The 12990-nt window shown below is 42.5% G+C and overlaps 1 protein-coding gene across 2 annotated transcripts in view; it reads left to right on the plus strand.

The window, feature by feature from the left end:
• Nucleotides 1-12990, plus strand: part of PGAP1 (post-GPI attachment to proteins inositol deacylase 1) — a 1296519-nt gene that overhangs the window by 145723 nt on the left and 1137806 nt on the right. For both annotated transcript variants that reach the window (XM_040441657.1, XM_040441658.1), the window contains exon 3: nucleotides 749-924. In XM_040441657.1, the coding sequence (XP_040297591.1) occupies nucleotides 749-924 (176 nt within the window). The remainder of the gene's footprint in view (nucleotides 1-748; nucleotides 925-12990) is intronic.

Below are 12990 nucleotides of genomic sequence, written 5' to 3' on the forward strand. Positions count from 1 at the left end.
TGCTTTTAGTTATTTTGGTGAAAATTACGTGACAGACTCCCTTTAACAGCACAAACTCGTTGATGCATATACTTGTTGTATGTACATTGGTATTTACATAGTTTTTATATGTAAACCTCTGCATGTCAGTTTAAGGTGTAGTTTTTTATTTTGATGAATTTTTTTATAATAATTCCTGTTTGTCACAAAGTTACATGAAGGTGGATATGGTTGTCAAAAGTCAGTCAAGACCACTGCAATCATCAAGTTGTCTGCTTTCAGGAAATGTATAGGATTTGGGGGTGCACTTAGCTTTCAAGGACTGTAATCCCTGTACCTTATAAATTGTATTAGTGTTTTTAAAATTTCCAGTTTAAAACAAGATTTTTTGTTTTACCAGTTGTGATGATCTTATTAAAAAAAATCCACAAACTCTGCACATCTTGAACTTTTATTTTTCAGAGGTGTGGCGCTTTCTACTTGGGTTACATCTTTAACCACGAATCTCAACTTTTATGCAATTTTGTAAAAATTACATTTTAATGCAAAGTTGCATAAAGGTGTCTGTGTGTGTGTGTGTGTGTGTGTATATATAAAGTGCTGAGTGGCATTTTGACAATGTGCAAACTGTGAAAACTGTCCTGGTTACCAGGGCTGAAAAATGATTTCCAAACACTACTGGCAACGGAAGGGTTAAATATACAGGAAAGAAACCACGTTTTTCTAAAAATGAAAGCACTGACTACAACCTTTTTTTTATTTTTTTTAGTTCGTTCTATTGGATCAATTGCCCTTCGAAAAGCAGAGAACATTGATTATAGATATCACTTTGATGTTTTCAGCATCAATTTCAATGAGGAACTTGTTGCACTTTATGGAGGCAGCCTGCAGAAACAAACCCAATTTGTTCATGTATGCATTAAAGCAATCCTACGCCTTTATAAGGTAAGATTTATGTCAAACGTTGTCTCTCAGTACTAACCAATCAGGAACTCCTTTCCTAAATAAGCTTGGTTTTCTATTCTGACAGTCACCTCCATCTTTTTCTCTTGTTGTCCCTTCCTCTTCCCCTCACTCCATCCCATCCTCTGTATTTCCCTATTTCTCTTTAAGTATCCCATTCTTTCTGCTGCTGTCCTTTGTGTGGTTAAGGCCTCATGAACACGACCGTTGCCTGGCCATAACCATATTGCGGTCGGGCAATATGTTTTTTTTCTCTATGCCTAAGCACTGCAAATAATTACAAGTAGAACATGTTCTATTTTTTTGCGGTGCGGACGGATCACTGTCCCCTTCAAGTTGAATGGATCTGGAACCATCTGCAGCAGCCGCACGGATGTTGCAAATTGTGGTCCCCAATGCACGGAACGGCCAAGCAACGGCCGTGTGCATGAGGCCTAAGTGCAGTTCATCTCTGTCTATGTCTTCTCTGAACAGTGCTTTCCCTAATTCAATCTTTTGCACACTTAGCTTGGACTGTGTGGTGTGGCCCTGTTCCCCCTTCCATCCCCCCAAGTTTACTCCTGGTATGTGAAATTGGAACAATTATTGTTTTATCTAGTTTTAAGATTTATGTGTAGATTGGCACCAGGCGTCTAGTTGTTTGTTTCAAGTCATGTGACCTGTACCTGAACTTTACCCCTTTTTGGTGGGCATTTTTTGCAGATTTGACTCAATGCTGATCCTAAGAGTATTGTCTGAGCAGTCTGCTGGTACTCACCTTTTAACCACTATATAGGGATCTGGACTTTGCTGCAGGGGGATATCCAGGCTGCTTCCTCCTAAAGTACTGTCTTTTGTGGTTAACAGCTGAACCACAGGGGTCAGAGACCCCGGTGCAAGTCACCAAGGGGTCAGACAGAATCGTAGTCAGGGACAGGCTGAAGTCAGGACTGGTAGAGTATGTGCAATACAGGAATGAGTCTGATCTCAAGCAAGGCAAAGTAGAAGCAATTCAGTAACAGGCACAGGCCAGACAGCAGAGGTTCAGAATATAGTAAACCCCCAGAGTTCAGTACAATGGCAGACAACATATCAGCACACCTTTTGAAGGAAACTTTTGCTCAGGCACCCTCCAATAGGAGAAGGTGCCTTAAGTACCCCAGTACTGTAAGCCATTGGCCGGTGAAGATTAGGATGCACACTGGCCCTTTTAAGAGCCGGGGAATGCATGTCATAAGGCAGAGGAGATGCCAAGCCGGCAAGCAGGGCAGAGCAGACGCACCAGAAGGGTCTGCTTGGAAAAGAACATTGGGAGCCAGGTACATTGGGAGCCAGGTCCAGGCCACTGAGCAAGGTGAGTGGAGCGCGCAGCCACCACTGTAATATATATATATATATATATATATATATATATATATATAAAAACCAAAAAAGAAACACAGCAGCACAAGACCAAGGATGGCGGGTGCAGGTCCTCTCAGCCGCAGGCTTAGACGGCTATAGACACGTATAGTTTCCAAAGATGAGGCAGCACTCCAATGGATATAAAAGTGGATTCTTTATTCCCCTCTGTGCAACGTTTCAACCGTCTCAATGCGGTCTTTCTCAAGCATATCAAAATGGTGCCATACAAGGGTATATATACCCATAATACATTGCAAACAATAAAAGTGACAATTATTCAATATTAGATAAAATAACATACATAGTACATTTGTATAGTGCATAATAACACCCATCTTTTGTATAGCCAAGTGATCTACATAGCATAATATTCATCACGCTTCAATATAGTGTATACACACATTTAATCATTGTGAAAACATAAGTCAGTTAATTGATCAATATTGCATTCATCATTAGAGTGTCATATCACCTGTGTACATTAAACTTAAAAACAAACTCACACCGGGATGTATGGATCAGCGCGCCAGAAATCCGCGTCCACACCGCCAGACTGCGCATGCCCAGGGAGCCCACCACGTCACCGGAAGGACGCCACCAACCGAGGAGCCAAGCGTCATCACCATGGAGACGTGCAAGCACATGACCAGAGCGATGAACCCGTGACTCATCAGGAGGACGCGCCGGGTAGAACCACGCCCACAAGGCCGGACATGCGTCGCCAGGCAACAATGAAAACATCGCTAACCCGGCAACAACAGTCCCACAATGTGCGCCGAGGTCAGCCCCAAATCACATGACAAGTATGGGCACCGGGGCACAGAAATCGGCAGGGGAAAGGGGAAATTTACAGACGAGGGGAGAGAAACATAAATGGCACAGCACCATGGGAATATGTGGGTAGAGGGACCATTAAAAGGTCTCCATAAGGTCACTATATGTATAAACAGAACAGGGAGTGAACGTGGCTTAATTAGTGTATATCGGCACTGGAAAAAATAACCTGTGCCATACTTATATATTGGGACAACAGGACGGGGGCCGAGGTTCCAGCCGTTTTCACGGCAGAGACCCCGGTCCATTGAGGGCATGGGACCACAGACACGTCCATGCCATACGTCCCAAGCCCAACCACCGACCCTTCAGTCCATAGATAAATAAAAGAGAAAGAAACCACCACTCCAGATAAACAATATAATTATGATAAACCCACACATCGCATAGTATAACCAATATAGATGCGTCCAAGGATCTCTCCCATCATCATAATCCCAACATAAAGATGCAGAAGAAGGCGCAAACCGTCCACAAAAACCAGCGGAGCACCAATAGTCTGGAGAAAGAAAAAGAAATAGTATATAAGCAATAAGACAGAAAACAATGCATCTGTATGTAACAAATTGGTTATATGATAATAAATGACACCAATATAGAATTCACATACACCAGGGCATAACGTACGGAGGGACAAAAGGAAATAGCAAATCAGCCCCATCCTATACCACACTCCACTTAAAATCAACATTGAGACCATGAGGTCTCAGTGTGTTGAGACGATGGATCCATCTCAGCTCACGTTGTTTGAGAGCCAATGTCCTGTCTCCTCCCCTTCTAGACAGAGTGATGTGGTCCACCAACATAAATTTTAAATCCTTCTCTTTATGGTTGGCCTCAACAAAATGTTTAGGCACGGGCAAATCTTTTCTTTTCTGTCTGATGGAAAACCGGTGATTATTCAGACGTGCCTTTATGTCACAAGTGGTCTCCCCAACATAGAGGAGACCACAAGGACAGGAAAGCACGTAGATCACATAAGAACTATTACATGTCAAGAAATGGCCAATCCCATACTGGATCCCCGTGATAGGATGGGTAAACTTCTCCCCCTTGGTCATGTAAGCGCAATTAACGCAACCAAGGCAGGGATAGGAACCCACCCTACGAGAGCCAATATGAGACTGTACCAAAGTCTTGACCGGAATGTCCGCTCGGACTAACTTGTCTCGGAAATTAGCAGAACGCCTATAAGAAAGTAAAGGTGGCACTGTCAACGCCATGACATTAGAAAAATTGCTCTTAAGTATTGCCCAATGCTTACGGACAATCTGGGCAATCTGGACACTTTGTTCCGAATATGTTGATATGAAGGGTATCCTATCAACTTTGTTATGTGTAGTGTCTAGGGATCTCTGTTGTGGATCTTTTAGGGGTGTCCATGACATCTGCGTTGGATACATTTAGGAAGGCTGTTTCGATCGATATAGCCTCCCTACGTGATAGTCACCAATACGCCCCTCAGACATCCCAACATGACTACTGCTGATATGGTCACGTTGGAGGGTTTGAGCCATGACAGCAGCCTCACCATCAAACCGGCTGATAAGGGTGGTGCGGTTGTTGTCATGGACACCCCTAAATACATTCAGGAGATTAGGAGACAGTTGGGTGATTCGAGTGTATATAGGGTACTAACTGGGGATCCGAGGTTTGATATAGTTAGACGCATCAAGACTGTCCTTGACACGGCATTGTGTCAGGACATCATTGATGGGGAGCTCAGTTCTTTTTTAACTATACCACAGCCACGCACACCAGTTATATATGTTCTTCCCAAAATCCATAAATCTTTGATGGACCCGCCAGGTCGCCCCATTGTTGCGGGCACCGGATCCATCTTTTCTAACATCTCTATTTTCTTAGATCGTGTACTCCGACACTATGCCATAAGCGCCATGTCCTACATCAGGGACACTGGCGATTTTTTGGATAAGATCTCTAGCATTGTGCTGCCAGATGGTTGCCTCTTGGCATCCTTCGATGTCACTAGCTTGTACACCTCCATTGACCATGACAGGGGGGTGAGTGCGGTCCGGAGGCAGCTTTCTGGCAGCCGTTATTCGCCATCTTGTCAGGATTTCATTATCCAGCTTCTGGATTTGGTTTTGAGGAACAATTATTTTTTATTCATGGATTGTTTCTATCTCCAGTTACGAGGGACCGCCATGGGGTCGAATGTGGCACCCACTTATGCCAATGTCTTCATGGCGGCCCTCGAGGAGGACCTTATCTATGTGTCCCACCACTCCAGCCATGTGCTGGGGTGGTGGCGATACATAGATGACGTCTTCCTCATCTGGTATGGTGACTCTCTTTCTCTTGAGAACTTCCATGATTTTTTGAACCATATGGACCCAGATATCAGTTTTACCCTTGTACACTCGAGTTCACATGTCCAATTTCTTGACATGACTGTTACCATTGTGGGCGATCATCTAACGACTGACATCTTCACCAAGCCCACTGACTGTAATACATTGCTGCATTATGGCAGCTGTCACCCTAGGTCTATTATCAATTCTGTGCCTTACAGTCAATTACTTAGGGTCAAGAGGGTGGTGCAGGATCCAGATTTACTCCCGACACGTTTCTCTCAGATGATGCACAAATTTAGGGAACGTGGTTACCCTGCCTGGGTGATCAATAAACACCTTAATAAAGTAAAAGATCCACAACAGAGATCCCTAGACACTACACATAACAAAGTTGATAGGATACCCTTCATATCAACATATTCGGAACAAAGTGTCCAGATTGCCCAGATTGTCCGTAAGCATTGGGCAATACTTAAGAGCAATTTTTCTAATGTCATGGCGTTGACAGTGCCACCTTTACTTTCTTATAGGCGTTCTGCTAATTTCCGAGACAAGTTAGTCCGAGCGGACATTCCGGTCAAGACTTTGGTACAGTCTCATATTGGCTCTCGTAGGGTGGGTTCCTATCCCTGCCTTGGTTGCGTTAATTGCGCTTACATGACCAAGGGGGAGAAGTTTACCCATCCTATCACGGGGATCCAGTATGGGATTGGCCATTTCTTGACATGTAATAGTTCTTATGTGATCTACGTGCTTTCCTGTCCTTGTGGTCTCCTCTATGTTGGGGAGACCACTTGTGACATAAAGGCACGTCTGAATAATCACCGGTTTTCCATCAGACAGAAAAGAAAAGATTTGCCCGTGCCTAAACATTTTGTTGAGGCCAACCATAAAGAGAAGGATTTAAAATTTATGTTGGTGGACCACATCACTCTGTCTAGAAGGGGAGGAGACAGGACATTGGCTCTCAAACAACGTGAGCTGAGATGGATCCATCGTCTCAACACACTGAGACCTCATGGTCTCAATGTTGATTTTAAGTGGAGTGTGGTATAGGATGGGGCTGATTTGCTATTTCCTTTTGTCCCTCCGTACGTTATGCCCTGGTGTATGTGAATTCTATATTGGTGTCATTTATTATCATATAACCAATTTGTTACATACAGATGCATTGTTTTCTGTCTTATTGCTTATATACTATTTCTTTTTCTTTCTCCAGACTATTGGTGCTCCGCTGGTTTTTGTGGACGGTTTGCGCCTTCTTCTGCATCTTTATGTTGGGATTATGATGATGGGAGAGATCCTTGGACGCATCTATATTGGTTATACTATGCGATGTGTGGGTTTATCATAATTATATTGTTTATCTGGAGTGGTGGTTTCTTTCTCTTTTATTTATCTATGGACTGAAGGGTCGGTGGTTGGGCTTGGGACGTATGGCATGGACGTGTCTCTGGTCCCATGCCCTCAATGGACCGGGGTCTCTGCCGTGAAAACGGCTGGAACCTCGGCCCCCGTCCTGTTGTCCCAATATATAAGTATGGCACAGGTTATTTTTTCCAGTGCCGATATACACTAATTAAGCCACGTTCACTCCCTGTTCTGTTTATACATATAGCGACCTTATGGAGACCTTTTAATGGTCCCTCTACCCACATATTCCCATGGTGCTGTGCCATTTATGTTTCTCTCCCCTCGTCTGTGAATTTCCCCTTTCCCCTGCCGATTTCTGTGCCCCGGTGCCCATACTTGTCATGTGATTTGGGGCTGACCTCGGCGCACATTGTGGAACTGTTGTTGCCGGGTTAGCGATGTTTTCATTGTTGCCTGGCGACGCATGTCCGGCCTTGTGGGCGTGGTTCTACCCGGCGCGTCCTCCTGATGAGTCACGGGTTCATCGCTCTGGTCATGTGCTTGCACGTCTCCATGGTGATGACGCTTGGCTCCTCGGTTGGTGTCGTCCTTCCGGTGACGTGGTGGGCTCCCTGGGCATGCGCAGTCTGGCGGTGTGGACGCGGATTTCTGGCGCGCTGATCCATACATCCCGGTGTGAGTTTGTTTTTAAGTTTAATGTAGACAGGTGATATGACACTCTAATGATGAATGCGATATTGATCAATTAACTGACTCTTATGTTTTCACAATGATTAAATGTGTGTATACACTATATTGAAGCGTGATGAATATTATGCTATGTAGATCACTTGGCTATACAAAAGATGGGTGTTATTATGCACTATACAAATGTACTATGTATGTTATTTTATCTAATATTGAATAATTGTCACTTTTATTGTTCGCAATGTATTATGGGTATATATACCCTTGTATGGCACCATTTTGATATGCTTGAGAAAGACCGCATTGAGACGGTTGAAACGTTGCACAGAGGGGAATAAAGAATCCACTTTTATATCCATTGGAGTGCTGCCTCATCTTTGGAAACTATATATATATATATATATATATATATATATATATATATATATATATACAGTACAGACCAAAAGTTTGGACACACCTTCTCATTCAAAGAGTTTTCTTTATTTTCATGACTATGAAGGCATCAAAACTATGAATTAACACATGTGGAATTATATACATAACAAACAAGTGTGAAACAACTGAAAATATGTCTTATTCTAGGTTCTTCAAAGTAGCCACCTTTTGCTTTGATTACTGCTTTGCACACTCTTGGCATTCTCTTGATGAGCTTCAAGAGGTAGTCCCCTGAAATGGTCTTCCAACTGTCTTGAAGGAGTTCCCAGAGATGCTTAGCACTTGTTGGCCATTTTGCCTTCACTCTGCGGTCCAGTTCACCCCAAACCATCTCGATTGGGTTCAGGTCCGGTGACTGTGGAGGCCAGGTCATCTGGTGCAGCACCCCATCACTCTCCTTCATGGTCAAATAGCCCTTACTTTCAAAGTTTTCCCAATTTTTCGGCTGACTGACTGACCTTCATTTCTTAAAGTAAAGATGGCCACTCGTTTTTCTTTACTTAGCTCCTTTTTTCTTGCCATAATACAAATTCTAACAGTCTATTCAGTAGGACTATCAGCTGTGTATCCACCTGACTTCTCCTCAACGCAACTGATGGTCCCAACCCCATTTATAAGGCAAGAAATCCCACTTATTAAACCTGACAGGGCACACCTGTGAAGTGAAAACCATTTCAGGGGACTACCTCTTGAAGCTCATCAAGAGAATGCCAAGAGTGTGCAAAGCAGTAATCAAAGCAAAAGGTGGCTACTTTGAAGAATCTAGAATATGACATATTTTCAGTTGTTTCACACTTGTTTGTTATGTATATAATTCCACATGTGTTAGTTCATAGTTTTGATGCCTTCAGTGTGAATCTACAATTTTCATAGTCATGAAAATAAAGAAAACTCTTTGAATGAGAAGGTGTGTCCAAACTTTTGGTCTGTACTGTATATATATATATATATATATATATATGTGTATATATATATAATAAAGAAATGACACCGCGGCACATCCGTTTGGTGAAAAAAAGTGGAATCCTTTATTCACCTGTGCGACGTTTCAGTCCGCTTACTGGGACCATTCTCAAGCAATACAGCATTGTAGAGACTGTGGGTATTTATGAAGTCATAACAAATCAGCATACATAAGTGACAATTAACAAAACATACAAAAACAGTATCTTAATACTTCTCATAAAAATATAAAAGTGACAAGCCTGGAAGAAAACCATAATCAGAACCATAAATTGGTATATTCAAAACTTCCAGGTATATTCGTTCAGTGATATTACAGTAAGTTACATAAGTGACAATTAACAGTGAATCATCATCACCTGCAAATGTGTGGACGTAACATGACCGAACGTGGAGTCAGGCTTGCTCAATGGTGGGAGGATACAATGTTGCGAGTTACACCGCATGGATACGGCGTCCCGGAACTGCTGTTGCGCATGTCCGTGACGTCACACAAAAGGAATCACGTGATCCCTCTGTGAGGCATCACCTGACACGCAGCATAACACGTCACCAAAGAAAGAATGTGCAAATACATGCGCCGTAACAGAAAATTCTGAGAAAAAAGTAATTTAAGGAAAGAGCACCCTGGGTATAAAGTCGGATGACGTGCTCTCTTACGATGCACTGTCCTCCGGCGTGTGCGGGCAAAAAAGGGGGAGGGGACAATGGCGGCCATCCCCCTCCCACTACGCCCGTCACAATTTAACCCTTGTCGGGTGGAAATTCTCCATAGTACCTATACAAATGGCGTACACTTTTTTGTGAGCCAATATCATTTTTGACCAACTTATCTTTTAAATTACGGGCTCTTTTATAAGATATTAACGGTCTACTGCAAAATTCGGGGATATTTTTATGTTCAGTTTTGAGAATTGACCAGTGTTTATTGAGAATTTTACTGACGTGAGCTTGCTTCACAATAAGTGGAAACAAAAGGTATTCTCCGGAATTGATCCCGTTTTGTGCCTTGAGATAATTCCCTCCTTTCTTTTTGATTAATACGTTTTAGTTGTTGCTGTAGTATAGAAGCTGGGTATTGTCTTTGTCTAAAACTTTGTGTCATAGTTTCCAAAGTTTTATTTAATACTGAAGTGTCACTGACTATACGTTTAGCTCTGATAAACTGGCTATATGGTAATGACCGCACCATCGTCCGAGGATGAGCACTGTCAAACCTCAGGACGGTGTTGCGGTCAGTAGGTTTAGTATAGACCTCAGTGCTCAGCACACCTGCCATACATCGGACATTAACGTCCAAAAAATGTAAAGTGCTAGTGGAAAATTCCAAAGTAAACTGTATTTTGGGAATCAGGCTATTTAAATAGTGATGGAACAAGTGCAGTTCTGAGGCAGTACCCGTCCAAATGACAAAAATATCGTCTATGTATCTCCACCACCTCAGCACATGATCCAAATGAAGTCTGCTCGCCCATTATTTTAGTTTCACATCTTTACCCCTTTGAGGGTGGGTGTCCCTCTAATTTGGACTAGCAGCACCTGTTCCATATTTCCGTCTAGAGTGAGCCACCGCCCTATTGTTTGCAAAAATGATATTGGCTCACAAAAAAGTGTACGCCAATCATTTCTGGCCCCGAAAAATAGTGGGAGTTATCCGTGCCTTCACTGCGTAAATTGCAAATACATGGTGAAGGGACGTGAATTTATTCATCCCAACACAGGGATCTCTTACCCTCTTAAATTTTATTTGACTTGTGACTCGAGTTTTGTGATTTATGTTTTATGGTGCCCCTGTAAATTACTATATGTGGGCGAAACCACATGTGACTTTAAGTCCCGCTTTAATCAACATCGTTTTTCCATATGGAAAAAACGTAAAGATTTGCCTGTTTCACACCACTTCGCGAAGATGGACCATGTTGAAGGAGATCTAAAGTTCATGATCCTTGATCATGTTCCGTTACCGCGGACTGGTGGTGATCGCATAAAAATGCTTAAAAAACGCGAGTCCGAATGGATTTTCAGGCTACAAACTATTAGACCGATGGGCTTGAATGTAGAATATAGGCCATGACTTTTCATATGATTTTCCCGCAGTTCTGTCCCTGCCGGTATAGGTGTTGAAGAATTTGTTCTATTGTTTTTAATGAATATATTTGGATAATATATTTTTTATTGTTTCACTTACAGGACCTTCATTTGGAAGGGCTTTGCTCAACGAAAGGCGGGATGCTCTTTTGGATACATGCGGCTCATCCCTTGATTACTGCGTATTCATTCACACATACTAATTACTGTTATATGCGCATTTGTATAGTTACTATGGAGAATTTCCACCCGACAAGGGTTAAATTGTGACGGGCGTAGTGGGAGGGGGATGGCCGCCATTGTCCCCTCCCCCTTTTTTGCCCGCACACGCCGGAGGACAGTGCATCGTAAGAGAGCACGTCATCCGACTTTATACCCAGGGTGCTCTTCCTTAAATTACTTTTTTCTCAGAATTTTCTGTTACGGCGCATGTATTTGCACATTCTTTCTTTGGTGACGTGTTATGCTGCGTGTCAGGTGATGCCTCACAGAGGGATCACGTGATTCCTTTTGTGTGACGTCACGGACATGTGCAACAGCAGTTCCGGGACGCCGTATCCATGCGGTGTAACTCGCAACATTGTATCCTCCCACCATTGAGCAAGCCTGACTCCACGTTCGGTCCTGTTACGTCCCACATTTGCAGGTGATGATGATTCACTGTTAATTGTCACTTATGTAACTTACTGTAATATCACTGAACGAATATACCTGGAAGTTTTGAATATACCGATTTATGGTTCTGACTATTGTTTTCTTCCAGGCTTGTCACTTTTATATTTTTATGAGAAGTATTAAGATACTGTTTTTGTATGTTTTGTTAATTGTCACTTATGTATGCTGATTTGTTATGACTTCATAAATACCCACAGTCTCTACAATGCTGTATTGCTTGAGAATGGTCCCAGTAAGCGGACTGAAACGTCGCACAGGTCTATGTGTCTAAATGTTAAAATGTCAGGTTTCTGTGATGTAAAAAAACGAGACAAAGATAAATCATTTCAGAACTTTTTCAACTTTTTAATGTGACCTATAAACTGTACCACTCAATTGAAAAACAAACTGAAATCTTTTAGGTGAAGGGAAGAAAAAAAACAAAACTAAAATAATGTGGTTGCATAAGTGTGCACAACCTCTTATAACTGGGTATGTAGCTGTGTTCAGAATTAAGCAATCACATTCAAAATCATGTTAAATAGGAGTCGGCATACACCTTCCATCATTTAAAGTGCCTCTGATTAACCCCAAATAAAGTTCAGCTGCTTTAGTTGGTCTTTCCTGAAATTTTCTTAGTCGCATCCCACAGCAAAAGCCATGGTCCACAGAGAGCTTCCAAAACGTCAGAGGGTTCTCTTTGTTAAAAGGTATCAGTCAGGAGAAGGCATTAGATGTACCATGGAACACAGTGAAGACAGTCATCATCAAGTGGAGAAAATATGGCACAACAGTTACATTACCAAGAACTGGACATCCCTCCAAATTCGATGAAAAGACGAGAAGAAAACTGGTCTGTGAGGCTACCAAGAGGCCTACTGCAACATTAAAGGTGCTGCAGGAATATTTGGCAAGTACTGGCTGTGTGGTACATGTGACAACAATCTCCTGTATTCTTCATATGTCTGGGCTATGGGGTAGAGTGGCAAGATGAAAGCATTTTCTTACGAAGAAAAACGTCCAAGCCAGGCTACATTTTCCAAAAACACATCTGAAGTCTCCCAAAAGCATGTGGGAAAAGGTGTTTTGATCTGATGAAACCAAGGTTGAACTTTTGGGCCATAATTCCAAAAGATATGTTTGGTGCCAAAAACAACACTGCACATCACCAAAAGAACACCATACCCACAGTGAAGCATGGTGGTGGCAGCATCATGCTTTGGGGCTGTTTTTCTTCAGCTGGAACTGGGGCCTTAGTTAAGCTAGAGGGAATTATGAACAGTTCCAAATACCAGTCAATATTGGCTCA

Source organism: Bufo bufo, chromosome 7 (assembly GCF_905171765.1).
Source record: "Bufo bufo chromosome 7, aBufBuf1.1, whole genome shotgun sequence".
Taxonomy (NCBI): domain Eukaryota; kingdom Metazoa; phylum Chordata; class Amphibia; order Anura; family Bufonidae; genus Bufo; species Bufo bufo.